General features: G+C 42.0%; 2 protein-coding genes across 3 annotated transcripts; one reads left to right on the top strand and one right to left on the bottom strand.

The window, feature by feature from the left end:
* Positions 1–2,287: 2,287 nt before the first annotated feature.
* usp38 (ubiquitin specific peptidase 38) lies at positions 2,288–11,826 on the bottom strand. 2 transcript variants are annotated; one of them, XM_085459034.1, is made up of 11 exons: positions 11,458–11,826; positions 9,584–10,274; positions 7,252–7,387; positions 6,755–6,884; positions 6,524–6,625; positions 5,963–6,121; positions 5,581–5,771; positions 5,399–5,492; positions 5,189–5,295; positions 3,659–4,991; positions 2,288–3,046 (listed from the first exon to the last, which is right to left on the bottom strand). In XM_085459034.1, exons 2-11 carry the CDS (start codon positions 10,263–10,265, stop codon positions 2,876–2,878), a joined length of 3,105 nt encoding a protein of 1,034 aa, XP_085315160.1. In that variant the 5' UTR covers positions 10,266–10,274; positions 11,458–11,826; the 3' UTR covers positions 2,288–2,875. The 2 variants fall into 2 exon arrangements, with proteins under 2 accessions (XP_085315160.1, XP_085315161.1); XM_085459035.1 differs by lacking the exon at positions 11,458–11,826 and adding an exon at positions 10,931–10,993.
* Positions 11,827–13,132: 1,306 nt separating this feature from the next.
* Positions 13,133–23,267, top strand: smarca5 (SNF2 related chromatin remodeling ATPase 5). Its single transcript, XM_085459033.1, has 24 exons — positions 13,133–13,428; positions 14,412–14,540; positions 14,627–14,793; positions 14,894–14,994; positions 16,921–17,021; positions 17,144–17,323; positions 17,824–17,979; positions 18,081–18,212; positions 18,332–18,400; positions 18,490–18,599; positions 18,719–18,945; positions 19,100–19,221; positions 19,331–19,483; positions 19,596–19,728; positions 19,877–20,025; positions 20,117–20,239; positions 20,340–20,447; positions 21,461–21,574; positions 21,664–21,786; positions 21,898–22,030; positions 22,122–22,240; positions 22,594–22,806; positions 22,931–23,041; positions 23,150–23,267. The coding sequence occupies exons 1-24, from the start codon at positions 13,357–13,359 to the stop codon at positions 23,213–23,215; spliced, it is 3,111 nt and encodes a 1,036-aa protein (XP_085315159.1). The 5' UTR covers positions 13,133–13,356; the 3' UTR covers positions 23,216–23,267.
* Positions 23,268–23,517: the final 250 nt, after the last annotated feature.

Raw genomic sequence — 23,517 nt, 5'->3', positions numbered from 1 at the left:
AGTCCTGATGAAGAAACAGGGAGCAATTAAAGGCTGTAGACACAACACAGCAACCCCAATTAATTCTCTTTGAGAGCCATATGTGCACATCATCAAAAAGCAAAGGCCCAGAGTCTCCAGAGTTAAGATTTAAAGGTTCATGTGGGTATTATGTTACCTGTTTCCAGCTTTTCAGTATTACCTAGAAAGACAGACCTAAGATATGGTGTCAGTATATTCCAGATGAGCTATAGATTGTCTGCAAATTATCTAACATAGTAACAGGCTACTGAATGGATACAGAATATTGAAAATACATCCACAAAAAGCAAAAAAAATCCACCAAACAGGAGGTTTGCTTGCTTAAAAAGGAGTCTTGAGATTTTTTATTTTCCAAATGTCCTTTGAAGGCTCACATGCCACTGTGTATTTACCACATCAATTAAAAATGTGTAAAAAGTAAACATTTGCTAATGATTTTGTGTTTCTGCATAAAAAAAAGACAACTATAATTTGCCTGTGGGAACAGTATGTGATGGCATGTGACTCTGCAGTTCCCTTTTCCAATACTGGTTTGAGTAGACTCCATTTGACAAAGCGATTTTGAATATATATATATATATATATATATATATACACACATATATACACACATATATACATATATATATATATATACATATATATATACATATATATATACACATATATATATACATATATATATACATTGGAGTCTTCTCTCACCCCCGTTCTCTGCGACCTGCTGGAGCGGGGGGGCTAGGAGGAGGAGTTGGCCGTCCGACTGCGGTCTGGAGTGTGGGGCCTCCCTGCTGCTGCGGAGTCGGGGCGGTCTGCCTCCCCCCACCGCAGGGAAAAGGGTAACACCACCTGGGTCTGGGTGCAGTTCCCCCCTCCAGGGGCAAGGGTACCTAGACCCGGTTTGTAGAGTACGCTTGGGGAGTGTGATCGTGTGTACAGCGTCTCTTTATGTCTGTCTCCACGTTGGTTGAGTGTGGAGTAAGTGCATATGAGAGCATGAGGGTGGGAATGGATGTTTGTATATGTGTGTGCCTGTATTTCTGTGTCTATATGTCAGGTTGGGTATCAGATGCCACCTCTCTGGGGACATCTCAGGCCCTCCAAGGTTTGGAGGCCTATCTCCCCCTACCACCACTCCCCCTGCCAGTGGCGGACTCCCTCAGACATCGGTGCGTTGGTGGTTCTTTGTGTCCGGGGATGGGCGTCCAGGTACACACCGGCTCACTCCTTGGCGGCCGCTTATCGGGGCCTGGAGCCTGGTGCTCGCTCGGGCCACTTCGGAGGTGGGGTGCCCCCGGCCTCTCGGCCTGGGGCTTGGTCACTCAGGCACGGCTGACTGCCGGCGGAGCTCACGGGCGCGTCACTGCAACTCCCCCTGGCTTCTGCTCCGCGGCTGCTGAGTGAGCCCTCATCTGGGACTCTCCTCAGCTCTTTCCGGGACAGTGGCGCGGCTGCCCCTCTGTTGGTCTTCCTTGGTCTCTTGTGTTCTGGGGGCCTCTGGATGTCTGGAGTTTTGATCTCCTCCATACCTGCTTCATGCCCTGGTGGACGGGGCTGTGGCCCCCCACACCCTCTAGCAGATCATTACATGAAGGAACCTTTAAAAAAAACAAAAAAAAAACAAGCGCATCCATGCTCACAGGTGTACACACGGGTGATCACACCCACAAACTACACCCTTTTTGGCTCCTACCTCAAAGCACACTGTGTTCTGTTGATCTTATGTGCTGCACAATAATGTTTAATATTTAGTATTTACTGTCATATTCCCATATATCATTGTGATGCTGTTTATTCTATTACTCTTGTTCTCTTCTGCTCGTTTTCTTTTTTCTTTCTCAGCAGGTGATCCAGGTGATTGATATATGCATTTTTTATTTCTTTTTTTTTTTCCTGCTCATTCTGTTGGTTTTTGCCCTTCTCCCCCGTCCCTCTTCTCAGCTGTTTCTCTTTCCCTCTTTCTTTCTCCCCTTCTTTCCTCCAGTCAAGTCTGTCCCGTATTCAGTAAGTGAAAATAAAATAAACAATAAAAGGTGAATCAAATGGACCATTACGGCAAGGCTGGGATGGTCAATTTGGTAAAGTAAATCCGTTGGGCATCTTTCTTTGCCTTTAGACAACAATTCTGATGGCAAAAGAGCCAAACGGGACAGGCAAAAAGAAAAAAAAAAACCAAAAAACAAACAAACATATACATATACATATATACACACACACACACACACACGTGTGTATCTATATAGATACACACAAGTCAATACTGTAATCAATTTGAAGTTCTTTTATTTGAAGTCATATGTACATTTATTGCATGTCTTGTATGAAACAGAGTACAGATCCCAGGCACAATATCCTCAATAATAAAATACCACAGCTCACAATAAGCTGCAAGTAAAAACTTAAAGTATGATAAATAAAAATTAAACAAATCTGTATTTCCAACAGATGAATGCCTTCTGTCTGTTTATTAGAAGATTAATCTGAAGTCGTTTGTATAATATTGAATCATATCCTGCCAAAATTCTTTCATTTGAGACAGAAATATATTTGCACCAGTGAGTAATAGCCACCCCGAGTTTTGACATTTGTAGGATTAACAGGAGATTACAATGTTTTCAAATCACAAAAATAAATAAAGAAAAATCATAGATGAGGACTAACCAAAACTTTTAGATTTAAAGAAAATCAAATGAAGAATCAGAGCCAGTTTTGATGTGTGTTGCTAGATCATTTCAGTGCTCCTCCTTTGCTATACATAGTGAGAAGATTCAGCGTCCTGTGGGATGAGCCCAGAACTCCCTTAGCACCAGTTCATCTGGATTTCCTGCAGCATTTTTATGCCTCTCTCTCTCTTTCAGAAGACCAGTCTACTAATAGTATTGAAGCCTCCGCCTCCTCCTCCTCCTCCTCCTCCAGATGGGCCGCAGCTCCCCGGTGGGTTATTGTCATCTGAACCGTTGGGCCTGAATGAGCAGGAGGATGATGGGGCCTGAAGAGCCTGGGTCCGAGCGCTGAGCTCCTGCTCCTAATGACAGCAAGCAGGGGAGAGAAGTGTTATTTCCAAGCGAGATTATATTTAAGCTTAAACAGCACTCAACTTTGCTGTGACAAAGAAGCAACGCTAGTTTGCGTGTGCTTGAAAGTCCATCAGAGCTTTCGCTGCATGTAATTATAGCACCCCCTAGAGGAGATTTACTGCAGTTGTAATGAAAAAAAAAAAGTGTGGTGGAATGTCAACTCGATGGAGCACAGTTCAATGACTCGTGAAATTACTCTTCACATCTTGTAACAGGACAGTTCAGATGTGCAGTCCAAATAAAAAACTCCTACACACTACATCTCCAAGTTATCCGTAAAAGCACGGCCTGCTTTCCCTTCACCTCTTTCCACCTCGGTGACTCTCTGACTTTTATAACCTCGATTCTTAGAAGTGTTAGTGTTAATGAGGCTTTAAGTCATGTTTGTGTAAAACAGGCAAAATAAGCACAATTTCTATCCAAATACCCTCAGAGTTCTTAAACCACAGATTTAATACGAGCTAATCGCTTCACACTTGAATTTATAGGCAGTGACAGTTTTAAAGGGTAACTGAACACCAGTATATGGAAGTGCATTTCATGTGTTCAACCCAACGTACCTGTAAATAGAGCTTGTTGTCTTTGATAATAGCATCCAGTAGTTCTTTCTGCAGAGGAGGCTCGGCACTCAGTCTCATTCCATTTGCCATTAGTCCCCCATTTAAGCTTTGCCCTGGTAGCTCCTGTTTCCTGTACATGAGCACATAAGCGGTGTCCTTGGGGAACCGATTAGTAATGTTTTGCACTGATTGGAAAGATGTGAATGTTACTCTGCTATCATTGAAGAGCAGCCAATCTTTTGCCTCCTGGCTACTATTAGGCAGCATTTCGCTTTGTTCACGTGGAAGCGAGGGAGCTGAGCAGGTGTAGAGGTTGGACTCGGCCTGGGCGTTCCCTAAATCCTCTTTGATGCTGTACTGGTTGTCTGGATGCTGTGCCCCATCTGTTCCATTAATATTACGACCATAAGAGTAATAGTGGCCGCTCTCTGACGATATACCAGAATGTATTACGACCGAGCTGAGGACATAGGGGACCGACTGAATCGCCCTGCTCATCTCCTCTGCTCCATCTATCCTTGCCTTCTCCTCTTCCTCATCGTGTTGCGATGATTTGAGTTTCTTGGCCAGATTCTCGCTGCTCTCAGGAGAATCCACTTGCAAAGGAGACGAGGTAGAAGAAGAACACTGTGTAGGTACGGAAGGGTCATGTACAGGAAGTCTGATCAGCGGTGGGATGGTGACATTATCAAGAATCTTCCTACGGACATGGCATTTGGCGTCATATGAAAATCGCAGCAGAGTGAGAATCAAGTATTCAGGGGCAGACACCACTTTAATGGTCTTCTCTGCCCGCTGGAGGGAGCTACACTTCTCGCAGAAATAGGCGTTGTCTCCGTCGAGGATTTCCGGAGCCAGAAAATAATTCACCAGGTCAGGCACGGAGAGAGGAGGCTCATTTGTTACTGGCACAAAATGGGCATTGCTAGCTGGAGCTTTGGCCGAGCTTGGCTCAGGAGCTTCGCTGCCACCATTGACAGATCCCTGACAGAGAGCTTTGGGCTCTTCTGATTGCCTCTGTGTTTGAGGGCCATCCTGTAAAGTGGTACCTGGACAAAAGGCCAAAGAGAGGTCTGTAAAAGGTTCTTCTTTCTCAGAGATGCAGTTGCACAGCATACAGCAAATGCTCGTGATTAGCTTCCCTCCAAACATCTTTTCTATCAAAGTCCTTGTGTCATCTCCAGGTTTGGCCTCTGCTAGAGGCAAAATGGTCTGTTCATTGTCTTCCTGAGCAGACGTTGTTGCAGGGTCTTTGGAGCTCGTGTCAGCTGGGGAGGCAGCTTTTGGTTCAGCTGAATCCAGTGCCTGAAGGGTTTTCTCCTCCTCGTGTAACCTTGGGATCAGAAAACACTCAGCTTTTTATTGAAAAAAAATCAAACAAATTAGTGCAACGGCTATGTCTTTGTTTAAACACAGTTTACAAACAGTATTCATACGTAGTTAGCACTCACAATGCTTTATATTCATTAACATTTATTCCATTCCGCTTTCAGTAATGCAAATGATTGACAAGCTATTAATTTAAAATACCTGTCTAAAAGAAATCTGAGGTACTCTGAACAGTCCTGCTGAGAACCCACGTTGAACCAGGGGGGGCGGGACGCTTCCAAGAAGTTTCTGGGAGCATAGGCCGCCCTCTGTAGGACAGATAAACACAAATGAATGAAACACGTTAATATCTGCTGCTGTAGTTCTCCACTAACAATGCTTGTAATTGCTACTTAACAGGGCAACACTAACCTGAGTGTGTGCGAGGAAAGCAAAGAGAAGCTGAAGCTTTTTCATTAGTGTGTTGGAACCGTTTAGATGCAATGATAAAACATGCCTCCTGAAACTGAAGAAAGAGAAAGAAAAGTTGGTTTCATATTTCATTTCACAACAAGAACACCTGCTTTTACAGATTTTATGTCTAAAAGACTCACTCTGTGGCCATAAAAAGGGTCTGGATGATGCTGTTCATGTAGCAGGTGTTCCCCAAGTTGACTAAGCCTGTTTTGCCCGTCTCAGACTTAGCTTGCCTCAGCAGACCAGAGGCAAACGAGTTGGACTGAGACGTCCAGGCACTTTGATTCAACACCAGTTTGATCTTCTCTTCTGCAGATTTTGGTAGATCCTGAAAAGAAAAGAGACGTTTTTAACACAGTAAAAATGCAAAGTAAAAGTAACAGAAAGTCTAACTGAAGCTCCTCATTGCATATCATGTTTCATTTATAATGATCCAAATAAATAAAACATGGACCTGATGTGTTTTGTTATCGTTGAAATATCCAACTACAGAAAGAAGTGTTCTCCCCACTTGGTTACCTTGATGGCCTCCAGTATGTTGTCATAAAGGTCAGGGAAGCCAGAGTACTGGTACATCATGCAGTGTATGAGCTCAGTGAACTGCAGCAGGAACGCTTTGCTAGTGGGAAGCCCATCTGTCCTTAAGGACTGAACTAGATCTACTACATGTGGAACAACCTAAGAGAGAGAAGGGAATAAAGAGAAGAGAAAAATGTTGACTACACCGTAGCGCTGAAAACAGCAGAAGGTACAGCTAACATTAATCATAAATATCTGTGGTGCAGTGAGCCACGGGGTGGTTGCACATCAGAAACCCCACAGAGGTCTCATTTGCAGAGTATTTTTGAGCCTATTCATGTTTTTAGAATCTAATGAAATTGGCCAATTCAAGGGCTATTGCTCTGCATTTAAGTGCTTCACACATCATTAGTGAGAGTGTGGTGCCAAGCCCAGAGTTCTGGGAAAAGACGTCTATGCAGCTTTGAAGTAATTTAAGCCAGAAGAGACGAAAATGAGAAAACCAATAAAGTGGCCATACGAGAGGGAAATGGGCTGTGAGGACACAAGAGACCCCCTTACCAAATGGAAGGCCTCGGGAGAGTGCTGGAAACTCAGCAGCATGTGAGAGAGCACGGCCAGCGCCCCCTGACGCACAATGGGGTACCACAGACGACTGAATACCTATGGGTGGAGTTTAAAAAAATAAAATAAAATCATCTGTTGCGAACATGTTTATTTATAGAGGTGCTTCAGTAAAATGCACACAATTTCCATCTATTAGAAACTCATTGAAGAGTTCTCATTACAAACCAGTTCAATTTTAAGCAGAGTGACATCTATGAGGATAGTGAACTTCTGAACAGCAGCCAGGCCTTTCAGCAGAGCGATGACCCAGGTATCTACATGTTGGGCAAGAGGCCAAGATAACCAGTCAATCATCCTAGATGGACAGAAAAAGGATATGTTAACAGCAAATGACTGGAACAAACCCACCCACTCTTATTAAATAGATCCACAGATTTTCAGTTAAGATAATGTTCAAGCCATTTATACATGCATCCTAAAAACTGTACTTCTCCAGTTGTACAGTACTCTGTTTATAGTAACCATTGTCCATATGTAAATATGTAAGAAAAATTGTGTATGTTTCTGTTCTGTGTCCTGTGTACTGTTTGTTTGTATGTGTCTTTCTGGCTGCTGTTACAACCAAATTTCCCCTTGTGGGACAATTAAAGGATTATTCTATTCTTGTATTTAAATACTGTGGCACTTCTTTTGAACTCAAATAGCTCAGTGTGCAATTTCACCTGCAGAGTGCTTTAGTCATGTTTGCGTCTCTGACGTTCTGGTCTGTGGTGAGGCTCTTGATAAGCACTGTGATCATCTGGACAGGGATATGCTGGACCAGGCTGGCCAGTGCAATGGCTGGGTCAAAGGAAGGATCTGCGATAATCAAATACATAATGTTAGTTTTTCTTTGTGTTCCAGCGGACACGTGTTGGGATACAAATTACACTTACAGTCTGTAAGAGAAAATAGAAAAAGAAACAAACACTAAGGTTGAACAATATGAAAGTAGAGGTTTATCATCATGAAAACACGATCACAATCATCTATGGTGCTTTATGCATCCTCTATGAAGAGGGGGGATGCTCTGCGGATATTAGGAAAGCATTCCAGGGGCACTGTTCGCCTGAACAATATCAATAAAATGGAGGCCGAGGGACCTTTCAATCCAAAGCGGATCTGCTCACAGAGCTCAAACACATACTGTCCATATAATATTTGAAACAATTTCCTGCTTCAAACCCAGAACATCAATAACATTTACCATCAGCTACTGCAACTTTGACTTCAGCTGAAACACTCTCAACTATTAGAAGAGTGAAACTGCCCAAGAAAAAAAAGACTGTGTGTGTGTGTGTGTGTGTGTGTATACACATACACTCAGTCTTTTTTTTCTTTATACTTTTTGGGCAGTTTCACTCTTCTAAAAGTCTCATATATCTCAAATACACAAAGGAATAGTGGGAAGTGGGGAACTGGAAAAACTTAAAAACCATCATCACATAAGCAAGTTAAAACAAAAATTTCTGTGACTTAAAAAAAAAATCAATATACTTTTCATGCATTTTGTAAATCACTCTTATTTATTAGGGTTGGAGATGGTTTTGATCTTCCATACTTCAAAAAAATAAATAAATGAATCAGTTGATATGAGTGCATAAATTAGGACTAACCATGATTTTACAATGTAAGATGTAAATTATTAAATAAACTAAAACAAATACTTTGTGTGGCTAGGTCATTGTACCCACCAACTCCAGAAATGATTAAGAGCTGTAGCTTCAGCAGAGTGGGTGTGCGTCTTCAAGGAGGCGCACACACGTTTTCTTAAAAACAAGAATAAATCACGCTAAACAGACTGTGAGAATAAATGACAGTAAGTATTAGCTGTCTCTCCACTGAGCTTCTCTTCAGTTGGATGGGCTCATACTCCACCCATCTGAAGTGCACTCCCAATTCTGCTCTGGAGCCTAGATGAGGTAACAGTGTAGCAGCAAATGAACCAGCACTCAACCAGCTGCAGATTCTGGTTGGAGTTCCCCTCCAGCTCTCAATAAAAAATCCAGAGCAGATCAAAGAGTATCATTACTAGCTGAAGTCCAAGACAAGACAGTTATACTGCCCTTCACATACCTTGCAACTCAAAAGTCCCTCCCTAATTAGCGTGTTCCAGAAAGAGCGAGAAAGAACAACAACTTAAAACAAAAAACAAACAAACAAACAAACCAGGATTTGTTTGGCTTCTTAGCAATGTAAAGCTATTCAGGAATCAATAGCAATAGAGCAAAAGTCTTGCTCTTTTCTACCTTAAAACACCACTGCACAATCATGTTAGAGCCTGGTCTGTGCTTAGCTTACTTAGTAAGTCACAAATACATAACAGTGGCAGTACAAATGAAAAGTTTTATGATTTTCCTGCTATTTACATTTAGTGCCACCATGTTTGTTAACTGCAGGTTACTACTCTGACTTCGCAAGTGGCAAAAGCAAATCAAAGGGGGAGTTTGAGATTCAAATTTTGACTGGGAACTCAGAAATTCAGGCTTATTCAGGAGCACATCATTAGTCTATCAAACTGGGGGATGGGTATCACAACAGTAGCCTGATGAACCTCTCAGGAGATGGTAGAAGACAGGAAGGGCTGGTACTAGCGTGTTTGCTGTGACTGAACTTTCAGAATAAGAGTACGGGCATTACCCAACAGCATCATTAATTGGTGGATGGCAGTATGCCAGGGAAGCCCACTCAAATGTGTGTCGAAAATATAAACAGCTGAATTCAAAGTCATTTAAGAGCATTTGAGCTGTGGGCAATCTCTGGGGAAGAGATGTAAATATCAAATAATATTTCTGTTTGAAATGCCCATCCTTAACGCTACTATTAACAAAATCCAAATTTGCTCTTTATGTTGAGTATTTCTTTTTTTTTTCTCCTTTCTTTTTTTTTTTTTTTAAATGGCATCTATAACAACAAATGTCTCAAAACTGAACCCATTTAAAAAAATGTAATCACGTATGAAATGACTTTCTTGTTCCTTTAAGGCACAATTTATATGGAATCAAAGAGTCTTACCTGTAGAGGCGATAATAGCAAAGACCTCCTGGAGTGAGGGCAGCAGCGTGGCTGGGTCAGCCTTCCAGATGTTCTGTAGCAGCGCGCTAACTTTCGTCACCTGACCAACATACTCTCTCAGTTCCTGCTCTTGGCTAGAAAAGCAGTGGAAGGAACTGATGGTCCTCACCAGCTGCTGGCAGAACAGAATACCCGACTTATCTCTTGGGATGCACTGCACAAAGTCTGACAGCAAAGTGCTCAGGCGGGCACAGAAAGCGGGATCAGGTCGTTCACACACCATCCTTAAAACCTCCACCTGGATCACACTAAAAATCTCCAGCACCGATGGGCAGCTGATGAGCAACCGCAGGCAGCAGTGAATGTATTCTACTATGGCGGGGTCTTTGCGGTCCAGCTGGCCGTAGCCCTGCTGGAGCAGACTGAGGACGAAGTCTTTGCTGAAGAAACGCTCAAACTCTGGGCGGTGGTAGCGTGCATAGGCTTCAAGAACCTGGGAGCCAATTTGCTTCTGGAAGGCATCTTCACCGAGCAAGATGAGGCGGGTGGTGAGTGTGAATAGTGCCTGACACTGATCCTCTGTCACTTCTCTCTCAGCTGCTTCCACTACCTTCTTCACAATGGCCTTCTTCACTGGAACAGAGTGATTGGAGCTCACCAGGCCCTCCAAAATCTTGTCCATGATGTCGATCTGTAGAGGAAAATTGAAAAAGTAATTAGGTGAACCATTAAAAAAAAAAAAGAGTCAGAAAACATCTGCAGTCACACTAAATGGTGCACTGAACATTTGTTCTGTCACAGTTTTTGTTTGTGATCACACACGTCACAGAAAACATTTTGACTTATGACTATAAAGCAAAGGTGTAAACAGTAAAATTATTAGATTAGAAATCACAATATCAGCAACACCGCTCATGTTGAGCAGTTTGGGAGACAAAATTAGAAATGCAAGGTTACAATTGGCCAGGCACAGACTCCAATGGGGCCCCCTGGATGGCTCTGGGAAGTGGGATTGAAGGCGTGCATTTTGGACATTTAACTGTATTTTTAAAGGTTTTACAACTTTACACCAAAAATAATTAAGTAATACTGTAGTTAACAATTAAATGACAGAACGGTTGCTTTTTCGCGATCTACATGACATCCCGTGACTTTTTCCGTAATTTTACAAATTTCTTAAAATTTACGCCCAAAGAGCGGCGCTGACAGATTTCTTTCATTTACTACCGTAGCATTTCTTTATCGTGTAGTAAAAACGAAAGACACTTATTTTAAGATATCGATGTAGATATCGATATAGCTGTTAAGATACCTCTCGGATTAAAAGGTGTAGTTGAACTTATTTACCTTAACGGGAAGGGGGGCATTTAAGGTGGTTTCAGTGGATCTGTCACTAAATATAACGCACGACTTTGCTATACATTTTTTTTTCAAGTTCAGCGTAATAAAACAAATTTAATGTATTGTCCATCTGCCTTGAAGACTGCACATTACATTACTATGTGCTATTTCACACGTGTTTTGCCTATGATCTATGACTCCTGCCGCTCTGTGTTGCTGCTGCTGTGGGGGATACACACAGATAGCCGACTAGCTTGCTAAAGCTAGTTGTAAAGTTAGCAGATATTTCTATATGTCTAGAAACTAAAGTACGGCTAGAATGAGCGTTAAAACTAAACCTGAGAAACAGTGCTGACCTCTCCATAGCGGCAGTTTTACTAACAAACTGCCCCCAACAAAAATACAATTAAATGAATTTTTAAAAAAATTAGAAGAAGAAGAAAGAAACAGCCGAAGAGGCCTGCCGTTAGCCTACAAACTGACTTAGCATAAATGCCATCATGTAACTCAAATAATCCAACATGTGTGCTTACCCAAATAAAGCATGTCAACAGCGTCCGACCAGAGTAGCTTCTGCCGTCGGTCAGAGCTAAATGTCTTCAGAGAGATAAAACAGTTTTATGTGTATTTATTTTGGTCCATTTCCTCGCTCGGAAACAGCTGATTAACCGTACAGCGACGTCATTCCTATGGACAGAGACGGTGGTAGGACCCTTGGGGTGAAGCTATTTTTCTCTTAACTTTGCCTGTTCCGCTTTTGTTACATTTGTGTAACGGTCAGTCGTGTGGGTTTCCACGGATGGCGCTGCTGGCCGTTTGACACGCTTCCAGTTAAACGAAGCTGCGTTTCCGCGAGCATTTTCGAGAACCTTTATCCTTTTATTGTACACTTCGTGTGTTGCGTTCAACCACTACTCGTTCATCTGCCCTTTTTGGGATAACGCTACGATTAAAAAAAAAATCATGAAAAGATGGAAACCTCCCAGTTTCCACCTAACATCCAGATTGATCTGCATCTTGGAATTGTGATTATCAAAGACTTTATTTTCAAATTTTTGCATCCATCTGCACTTTCACACTGAATTAAGGAGATATTGTTTGTTATACGAATGGAAGAGTTAGGCATGTGTAATTTAACAAGAGATAGGGGCATTTTCTTCTCGGCCCAGTAGGATATGTAATCTTGTTTGTACATCTTTGTTTTTTTGGTTTTTTTTTTTTTTTTTTAGCGTTTTTTAATACTACTACTACTACTACTACTACTAATAATAATAATAATAATAGATTAGACTGCCCAGTCTTACATACCGCAGCCTCTCTGTCTCTCTGTCAAGCAGTCGGTAATCAATGAGATGGTTGATGTGTTTGCTGACATTTCCTGTAACTTTTCCCTCAGCAGCAGCAGCTGAGTTGTATGAAATGCACTTGATAAATCAAAGAAGCTTATCCTCACAGTGCAGCTCTTACTCTATAAATGGGGAGTAAGCTCTCTACAGCACATAGATGACTGCATCATCCACTCCCAGAAAACGTGTTACTTTAGGAAACACAAGTGGGACTGAAATATTACTTTACTATAATATTTCACCCTATCAATCACAAATATTGACTTGGCTATGTCTTTTCTCTAATCAGTGAAACCCATCAAACTTCCTAGAGGGGTGATGCTAGTGTCATTGGCTTCAGAAATGAGTTATAATATTAAAGCATGTAACTTTGGAAGTGCAAGGAACATATCAATGTATCCATATATATGTCAGGTCTGGTTAAAAAATTTTTGAAAATGCATTATTTATTTTTGTTTTTAATAGTTTTTGTGTTAGTCTTTTTAATTATTCATTGCATGGAGGGCATATGTCAGATGCTAGATTCAGAACAATAAGTAAAGGTATTTCAATAAAAAAGAAAACTTTTAAAAGAAGGTGAGTCCCGGTCTTGCTGACATCCAGAGATTCAATAAGCAGCAAAACCATCAAGTTATAATAAAAGTGTTTTACTAAACCAGCAAATACTAAAACTAATCATATTAACCTATACATTGTTGCAGTTTAAAAATCGTTTTAGTTAAGTTTAATTTTTTAAAGGCTTTAGTTTAGATTTAGTTAACTATAGTAACCTTGGAGATGACTGGAAGCTGTCATATGAGCCATAACAAAAACAAATACTTTCGACAGTCTGCGAAGGCAGCATAATAAAATCTCGCGATAGCGCGCTCAGACCCGGTAACTATGTGAACGCGGGTGCGCGAGAAAAATCTTGCTAGCGCGAACGTGCTGCCTGCGACCAACCGGTGTGTCTTTCATTAAAAACAACAGGATTGTCCTTATTTACCTAGAGGAAGTTCCGAAAATTCTCAACGGCTCTTAAACGGGATCACACAAGTCACCTAATAACAAACGATATACCTGAACGGAAAAGGAAAATCGACAAAAATGTCCGAAAGCGCAAACTGCGTGGAACAGCGGGAAGAGCAGGCTGAAGTTGAAGACGCCGGAGGAGCGGAGGTAAGATGTTTCAAAATGGGAATTATATCCTTTCGACGCTGACTTCGTTTCTCACAAAGCCGACACACGAATGTATAACTCTGAAAAGGTCCATCTCTTGTTCAGGCATTTTTCGAAATCAACTGTGTGAAACTTTCAGTTTGTCAGTTAGCTAGCAGCGGCGCTACCATTAGCTCCCGAAGACAACAGCCAGATCCACCAGCGCAGCAGCGAGGCCAGCCGTTTTCATGAGCGCCCACTCTACTAGCTTAGCCCCGCTAGCTGCCTGTCTCGTATCGCTCCAGAAGTCCTTACTTGTTCTATGCTTGCTCTCAGACCTGGTTCACTCAGTGGGACGCTTATAACAGTGAGTCGGCTTTTAGAAAACCCCGTGAAAACAAATTGGGGGGGCAGAAGCAGTCCTCTCAGCTGTACCGTCTGCCCCTTTGTTTTCGGAGCAGACCGCGTAGCAATGGCTGTTGTGACCGGGGAAGGATGCTGCTTCGCTGGCTGCGTACAACTCGGCCAAAAAATGATTTGAAACTTCTATCAATATAAAAATCCCACATAAAGAAAGCTGAAATTCCAAAACACCGTCCTTGCTTTGTATTGGAAGCATTTTCTCCACAAAAAGTCTTATCATTATCACCTCATCTTCTTTTAATAGAGATTTAAATCCACAAATTTACTGGTACTTCTCAGCACGTCTGATAGCAGAGGGGTAAAAGAGACTGATTTATTCTGTGACGCAAATGTGCTATCAAAAGTACCTTCCCGTGACAGTATATGATTAGAAGAACAACTGACGGTATTTCAGTCAATACATGCCCTGTTTTCTGCAAATGTGAATACCGATGCACCTTGAAATTTTGGTTTGCCCTTTGGCTTGTTTTTGAGCCAGTGAGCTCATCTCTTCCTATCAGTTGTTGTTGTTGTTGTTGTTGTTGTAAACATAAGGACGACATCCACTAAGACTGGTTTGTTTTCACCATACACTCCCTTAGGAGAAGTCTGACTCTTCAGATGCTGGAAAAGAGTCCTCTTCAGATGCAGGTGCTGATGGACAAGATGCCTCCTCCTCCTCATCTTCCTCCAAAACTAAAGACTCTACTCCAGGTTATGAGGAGAAAGTGGTAAGTCCTCTCTTCCATCATTACATGGCTCACCACTGTACTCCTGGGTCGGAAGATGAATGGGACTTTCTTTCTGTGTAATGCAGCAAACAGACCGGACCAACAGATTTGAGTATCTGCTGAAGCAAACAGAGCTGTTTGCTCATTTCATCCAACCAGCTGCACAGAAGACCCCCACCTCACCGCTCAAGATGAAACCGGGACGTCCTCGTATCAAGAAGGACGAGAAACAGAATTTGCTTTCAGCTGGAGAGTGAGTATCTATCCCTACAGAACAGTTTCTTTTCCTCCATTTAGAAAGTTTTCTCCCATTGTGATTTATAACGCTGTGTCTTTTATTATTTTTTTAAAAGCAACCGCCACCGTCGCACGGAACAAGAAGAGGATGAAGAGCTTCTTAATGAGAGCACAAAGACCACAAATGTGTGCACTCGCTTTGACGAGTCTCCCTCCTGTAAGTAAAGACCAGTTTTTATGGGGACTCAAAGCACACACTGAGCATGAGCAAATAACAAATATGTTATATACAGTGGGGCAAAAAAGTATTTAGTCAGCCACCGATTGTGCAAGTTCCCCCACTTAAAATGATGACAGAGGTCAGTAATTTGCACCAGAGGTACACTTCAACTGTGAGAGACAGAATGTGAAAAAAAAAGGATTTGTAAAGAATTTATTCGTAAATCAGGGTGGAAAATAAGTATTTGGTCACCTCAAACAAGGAAAATCTCTGGCTCTCACAGACCTGTAACATCTTCTGTAAGAAGCTTTTCTGTCCCCCACTCGTTACCTGTATGAATGGCACCTGTTTGAACTCATCATCTGTATAAAAGACACCTGTCCACAGCCTCAAACAGTCAGACTCCAAACTCCGCCATGGCCAAGACCAAAGAGCTTTCGAAGGACACCAGGAAAAGTATTGTAGACCTGCACCAGACTGGGAAAAGTGAATCTACAATAGGCAAGCAGCTTGGTGTGAAAAAATCAACTGTGGGAGCAATCATCAGAAAATGGAAGACATACAAGACCACTGATAATCTCCCTCGATCTGGGGCTCCACGCAAGATCTCATCCCGTGGGGTCAAAATGATCATGAGAACGGTGAGCAAAGATCCCAGAACCACGCGGGGGGACCTGGTGAATGACCTGCAGAGAGCTGGGACCAAAGTAACAAAGGTCACCATCAGTAACACACTACAACGGCAGGGAATCAAATCCCGCAGTGCCAGACGTGTTCCGCTGCTGAAGCCAGTGCATGTCCAGGCCCGTCTGAAGTTTGCCAGAGAGCACATGGATGATACAGCAGAGGATTGGGAGAATGTCATGTGGTCAGATGAAACCAAAGTAGAACTTTTTGGTATAAACTCAACTCGTCGTGTTTGGAGGAAGAAGAATACTGAGTTGCATCCCAAGAACACCATACCTACTGTGAAGCATGGGAGTGGAAACATCATGCTATGGGGCTGTTTTTCTGCCAAGGGGACAGGACGACTGATCCGTGTTAAGGACAGAATGAATGGGGCCATGTATCGTGAGATTTTGAGCCAAAACCTCCTTCCATCAGTGAGAACTTTGAAGATGAAACGAGGCTGGGTCTTCCAACATGACAATGATCCAAAACACACCGCCCGGGCAACAAAGGAGTGGCTCCGTAAGAAGCATTTGAAAGTCCTGGAGTGGCCTAGCCAGTCTCCAGACCTCAACCCCATAGAAAATCTGTGGCGGGAGTTGAAAGTCCGTGTTGCTCGGCGACAGCCCCAAAACATCACTGCTCTCGAGAAGATCTGCATGGAGGAATGGGCCAAAATACCAGCTACAGTGTGTGCAAACCTGGTAAAGACCTATAGTAAACGTTTGACCTCTGTTATTGCCAACAAAGGTTATGTTACAAAGTATTGAGTTGTATTTTTGTTATTGACCAAATACTTATTTTCCACCCTGATTTACGAATAAATTCTTTACAAATCCTACCATGTGGATTCATGGATTTTTTTTTTTTTCACATTCTGTCTCTCACAGTTGAAGTGTACCTCTGGTGCAAATTACTGACCTGTGTCATCATTTTAGGTGGGGGAACTTGCACAATCGGTGGCTGACTAAATACTTTTTTGCCCCACTGTATGTGGCTGATCCTGATACAGCCAATAAAGGAAGCACTGAAGCACATTGTCTTTGTACTTAGCAGAATTCAGCCAGCTCATCTGTGTCACTTCACTCAGTTAGGAGCCTTCCTAAGCAAATTTCACTTGACTTGCACTTGTTGATCTATTACTGCCCCAATAAGAGGCAGCAGAAGCACTCCCCCTAGTGGTGGGAGTTTTTATTAGGCAAAACAAAATTAAAACAATTCTTACAGAATTTTGTTTTCTTGTCTGTAATGTAGATGTGAAAACAGGGAAGATGAGGGACTATCAGGTCCGTGGTCTGAACTGGCTCATTTCTTTGTACGAGAATGGAATCAATGGTATCCTCGCCGATGAAATGGTCAGCACTTTTTCACGTTTCTACTTATTCATGGAGTTAAATTACAGATATTTTTATCGTGTCATAATGTTTTTTTTTCTTTTTTTTTTTTCTTCATTCATGTTTTCTTTTCTTATTGTCAGGGATTGGGTAAGACTCTCCAAACTATTGCACTGCTGGGTTATATGAAGCACTACAGAAACATCCCTGGTCCTCACATGGTGCTGGTTCCCAAGTCCACCCTCTACAACTGGATGAATGAGTTCAAGAGATGGGTGCCTTCCCTTCGTGCTGTCTGCCTGATCGGAGACAGAGATGAGCGGGTAAGCTGTGTCAAAAATGTATCAATGGTGTGAAAATCAAAGCATTTTTTCAGATGCTTTGGTTGTCCTTCACCAGTTCTATTTGGTGGACTCCATATTGTTTTGTTTTTTTTGTTTTTGTTTTTTGACTCCCACAGGCATTTAAAAAAGTTTTAAAAGGTGTTAAATACTGCAATCTAAACAATAAGGCCTTAATTGTTGTTTAATGTCTTAATTCAGTCTTTAAAAAGTCCTTATGCCATACGTTGTGGGAGGTAGGCTCTTAGTAGTTGGTTTTTATGACTGCAATTTAGATTGCTAAAATAACAGGTAATAACATCTATTTTTGAATAATAATTTATTGTTTGTTGTTTGTGACACAGGAAACGATTGTGTAACCGACAACACTCATGTATTGTTCTGGTTTAAAATTATTATTTTTTTATGTATTGTAGACACATATTTATGAGATTAATCTGTAGAACTCTGGTGGTAAAAACAGTTTTCTGCTTCAATGACAGACTGCCCTGATCCGAGATGTGCTGCTGCCTGGAGAGTGGGATGTGTGCGTGACATCCTACGAGATGCTCATCATTGAAAAGGCGGTGTTCAAAAAATTCAACTGGAGATACCTGGTCATTGATGAGGCTCACAGGATCAAGAACGAGAAGTCAAAGGTCAGACAGCTGCTGAAACAAAATAGTTACACATGTCAGCCACCTAACCTTTAGTACTGTGAGATGGTCAGATCGCTAAGGTTTTCTTTGCTTCTCCATAGTTATCAGAAATTGTGCGTGAATTTAAGACCACCAATCGTTTGCTGTTGACTGGAACACCCCTGCAAAACAACCTCCATGAGCTGTGGGCTCTCCTGAACTTCCTGCTGCCTGATGTCTTCAACTCATCAGAAGTAGGATTTCTATAGAAAACCACAAAATCAGTAGTTTATAGAAGAAGTCTTGAAAACGCTTTAGAGAAGAGGTGTTTCTGTATTAAGGTGCCAATTTAATTTCTCTTCTTTTTTCTCAGGACTTTGATTCCTGGTTTGACACAAATAACTGCCTGGGTGATCAAAAGTTGGTTGAACGTCTTCACACTGTATGTATTTAATGCGACTATCCAGCACGCTGCTGTACGTTGTAAGGTGTGTTATATTTCAGTTGGGTTAATGCGCTCCCTGTGTGTAGGTGCTGCGTCCTTTCTTGCTTCGTCGTATCAAAGCAGACGTGGAGAAAACTCTGCTCCCCAAGAAGGAGATCAAGATTTATGTTGGCCTGAGTAAGATGCAGCGGGAGTGGTAAGCATCCCCAGTTAAAATGGACTTGCTATAAAACAAGACCTGAGCTGTTTTTGTGTTTTTCCCCTGCTGTATTTGTGGATGCTGAACTTAAGTTGTTGTGTGCTACTACCCGTCAGGTACACAAAGATTCTGATGAAGGACATCGACATTCTGAACTCGGCGGGTAAAATGGACAAGATGCGTCTGCTGAACGTTCTCATGCAGCTGAGAAAATGCTGCAACCATCCTTACCTGTTTGATGGGGCTGAGCCCGGCCCACCGTACACAACAGACATCCACCTGGCGGTGAACAGCGGCAAGATGGTGGTGCTAGACAAGCTGCTGCCCAAGCTAAAAGAGCAGGGTGTGTGGATTCTTTTTGTTCAGTATTTTAGTTATCTCTTTATTACTGGCGGGAGGGCTCATGCTCCCGTTTGCATATACATTTTTAAATGCTGGTAGAATTGCAAAATTGTTTTAATTACGTCTCTTAACGTCTCCACATCCCTGTTTTGTAGGTTCACGTGTGCTCATCTTCAGTCAGATGACCAGGATGCTGGACATCTTGGAGGACTACTGCATGTGGAGGAACTACGGTTACTGTCGCCTGGATGGGCAAACTCCACACGAGGAGAGACAGGTGAGATGTGGATTTGTCATCTTCCATAACCAAAAGCAATTCCTGAGTGTTTGGTATTGAGAGTGTGACTATAAAAGCACTTAATTTTCACGTGTTTGTGTATTTACAGATCTCCATCAATGTTTTCAATGAGCCCAACAGCTCAAAGTTCATCTTTATGTTGAGCACCAGGGCTGGAGGTCTGGGTATTAACCTGGCAACAGCAGATGTAGTCATCCTCTACGACTCAGACTGGAACCCTCAAGTCGATCTTCAGGCCATGGTTAGTAGTCTAATATGATGATCTACCTGAGCATGAGTGTAACCAATGAACTTGATTGTTTCGGTCAGATTACCTGACTTTTTTGTTTGCTTGTTTTTTTTCATCTGCTTAGGACCGAGCTCACAGGATTGGTCAGCAGAAGCAGGTCCGAGTTTTCCGTTTCATCACTGAAAACACAGTGGAGGAGAGGATTGTGGAGAGGGCCGAGATGAAACTGCGCCTGGACTCGATCGTCATCCAGCAAGGTAACTCATCTCACTTAAAGTCAGCCTGTTTAAACTTGTTTTAGTGTCCTGCATGCTGCTAAGAAATAAAATATGAAGTTCACATAGTGGTACTTGTTGGAAATTGCGAAATAAACTAAACTTTATTTTATTTATTTTTTGAAAATAGGGAGACTTGTGGATCCGAGTGCAAACAAACTGGGTAAGGATGAGATGCTCTCCATCATCCGCCACGGTGCCACACATGTGTTTGCTTCCAAAGAGAGCGAGATCACAGATGATGACATCGATGCCATCCTGGAGAGAGGTGAAAGGAAGGTGAGTCTGGTTGCATTAGCTGAAAAGCATCAATCGAAAGTTATTGTGTGAATTTAAAAAAATCAAACACTTTGAAATGATTGTGTACCAGACTATGGAGATGAAGGAGAGAATGTCATCGCTGGGCGAGAGCTCTTTGAGAAACTTCACCATGGACACGGAGAACACCAGCGTGTACACCTTCGAAGGAGAGGACTACAGAGAGAAGAAGAAGGTAAATAGGTTGGCCAGCATCGGTATTTATAATCTGGGACTGCCTTTCTTTTGGGAAAAGACTTAAATCCTTAGCTTGTGATTTTCATTTTTCCGTTCAGGTCATTACAAACTGGATCGAGCCGCCCAAGAGAGAAAGGAAAGCCAATTACGCGGTGGATGCCTACTTCAGAGAAGCTCTGCGAGTCAGTGAGCCCAAAGCACCAAAGGTAGGAAACCATCACTGTACAAACATCATACAGACAGAATCTATTAAAGCATCAGGATGTTTAATGTTTATTTATTGGGGGTTTGACTAAGTTCTTTGATGACTAAACAAGGAAAAACTCAAATTAGTCCAGTGAACTAGTGTAAAACTAAGAAACATTCAGTTATTAAGTTAAATTTGTTAACCGTTTAATATACAATGTCAAAAGCCTTGTAAAGAAAACCATGTGATACCATTAATCACATTCTTCAATAATGAATCATGTCGCTTAACTGTGTGCCACCTTACATTGTGCATTATGGACATTGCATTGTATTCTCCAAACAGGCAACTAAGAAAAACACGTATAATAAACTGATGTTAAATATGATATGAAAACATGTTATTACAAAACATTGTTTTATCTGTGATCTCAGTCTTTCACCTTTTTAAAGAACTAACACGAAAAACTAACAATTATACTATTACTAAAACAATCAGGCCTAGATTAATGGCGTTTCTCAGCAGTGATGCGCCAACTGGTGGCAGGTGGCGGCATAACATTTAGGAAACAACCATTTACTGCAGCGGTCCCCAACCTTTGCGCCAGGGACCGGTTTATGCCCGACAATATTTTCATGGACCGGCCTTTAAGGTGTCGCGGATAAATACAACAAAATAAAACTAGTACCTGTACCGAAAAAAGAAAATTTATTCATAACACACGTGAAAAGACCAAGGAAAACAGAGTAAACGATAATAACAAAATAACGCTGAAAACCGATAAAACCCTGAAAACTATACATTTCACACCTGAGCCTCAACTCTCGCGGCCCGGTACCAAACGACTCACGGACCGGTCCGAGGCCCGGGGGTTGGGGACCGCTGATTTACTGCATTGAGTATCAATTGTAAATCAGTTAGACTGAATGAATACGTTTGGTACAGACTAGTGACAATAGCGATGATTAGGTGACTAGTTGTGCATGTCCCTATTACTTATTTTGGATTGCCTTTTTTTTTTTTTTTTGCCAGGCTCCTCGTCCGCCTAAGCAGCCAAATGTGCAGGACTTCCAGTTCTTCCCTCCACGTCTTTTTGAGCTTCTAGAAAAGGAAATTCTCTTCTACAGAAAGACCATTGGATATAAGGTTCAAAGAGATCAGACACATTCCTATTTGTCCAAATTTTGTTGTCTTTTGAGAAGACTCTAACTGGATCTGTGGCTTTGTCTCTTAAGGTTCCTCGCAATCCAGACATACCAAACTCTGCTCAGGTCCAGAAGGAGGAGCAGGCTAAGATCGATGAGGCCGAGGCCCTCACAGAGGAGGAACTGGAAGAGAAGGAAACCCTTCTGCAACAGGTGGATTATTTTTCTTGTTGACTTGCAGCCAGTGGCTGATATACAGGAAATGAAATGTTTGCATATTTCTCTAAATTGTGCATTAACGGATCAACTGTACGCTTGTCGCAGGGATTTACTATTTGGAACAAACGTGACTTCAACCAGTTCATCAAAGCAAACGAGAAGTGGGGGAGAGATGATATTGAGAACATTGCCAGAGAGGTTGAGGGGAAAACTCCGGAGGAAGTCATGGAATATTCTGGTAATGGATTTTTTTTTTCTTCTGTCGAAAGCAAACCCAGATATTTAAATTGATTTATTGTGTGACTTCATGTTCGTGTCCTTTCCTGCAGCTGTATTCTGGGAGCGCTGCAATGAGTTGCAGGATATTGAAAAGATCATGGCTCAGATAGAAAGAGGAGAGGCCAGGATTCAGAGGAGGATCAGCATCAAGAAAGCACTGGACTCAAAGGTAGCAGTCAGTCAACTTTGAAATAATAATAATAATAATAATAATAATGATAATAATGATGGATTGCATTTATATAGCGCTTTTCTAGACACTCAAAGCGCTTTACCATTCCACTATTCATTCACTGTCACATTCACACACACTGTGGTGGAGGCAGCTACAGTTGTAGCCACAGCTGCCCTGGGGCAGACTGACAGAAGCCAGGCTGCCATATCGCGCCATCGGCCCCGTATCATATAGTATGTTTTCTAAAAAACCCCAAAAAAGATTCTTTTTGTAGTGCAAGTTGCTGAGTAGATTTCTCATTCAGCATTGTGTTTATCCTTCAATGTGTTTCTCAAATCCTCCTTTAGATTGGCCGCTACAAGGCTCCTTTCCATCAGCTCCGTATCTCCTACGGGACTAACAAAGGCAAGAACTACACAGAGGAGGAAGACCGCTTCCTCATCTGTATGCTTCACAAGCTTGGCTTTGATAAGGAGAGCGTGTACGACGAGCTCCGCCAGTGCATCCGCAACTCACCACAGTTCCGCTTCGACTGGTTCCTCAAATCTAGGACTGCAATGGTGAGTTTGGATTACTTCACTCTTATTTCTCAGTTTTTTTTCTTCTGTTATTTAAACATTTTTAAAAAATTGTTTTAATAATTAAAAATGCAATTTTTATTTTCTCCCCCCATTTATCGTGTAGGAGCTCCAGAGGCGATGCAACACCCTGATCACCCTGATAGAGAGAGAGAACATGGAGCTGGAGGAGAGGGAGAAGGCGGAAAAGAAGAAACGGGGCCCAAAGACCGGCTCGGTAAGCTACAAATTCATCCCATAATAAACAATTCAAACTATTTTAAGCTGTCTATTAAGGACAACATCCTTTTATTATTATTTTTTTAATCCATTTTTTCCCTCCCAGGCGCAGAAACGAAAGTCAGAGGGAACTCCAGACGGTCGAGGACGAAGGAAAAAGCTCAAGTTGTGAAGCTGCTGGAAAAACCCGCATTAACAGAATTAAAGACGGCAGCCAGCTATCATTAGTCCTAGTGTCTGTGTTTGTTTGCAGGCTGTGATAATGTACTGTGTAAAATCCCTGACGGACTGATATGGTTGTTTTAGGTTCTAGGAAGTGTTTCTTTACAAGCCTGCCTTGTTGTCACTTACCTAAACACTGCAGCTGTGCTGGGTTAGATTTTGTTTGCTAGTCCTTATTTTTTACTAGTACTTAATTGAAATATGTGTATTTATGCCTGTTGGTTGTACCACATTCCATTGCTTGAAACAAAC

Source organism: Copadichromis virginalis, linkage group LG6 (assembly GCF_057382275.1).
Source record: "Copadichromis virginalis isolate Kocher_CV1m ecotype Utaka linkage group LG6, C_Virginalis_male_GT1.1, whole genome shotgun sequence".
In the NCBI taxonomy this organism is placed as follows: Eukaryota; Metazoa; Chordata; class Actinopteri; order Cichliformes; family Cichlidae; genus Copadichromis; species Copadichromis virginalis.
The sequence above is the reverse complement of the archived record's forward strand: the minus strand, read 5'-3'. Positions and strand labels throughout refer to the sequence as shown.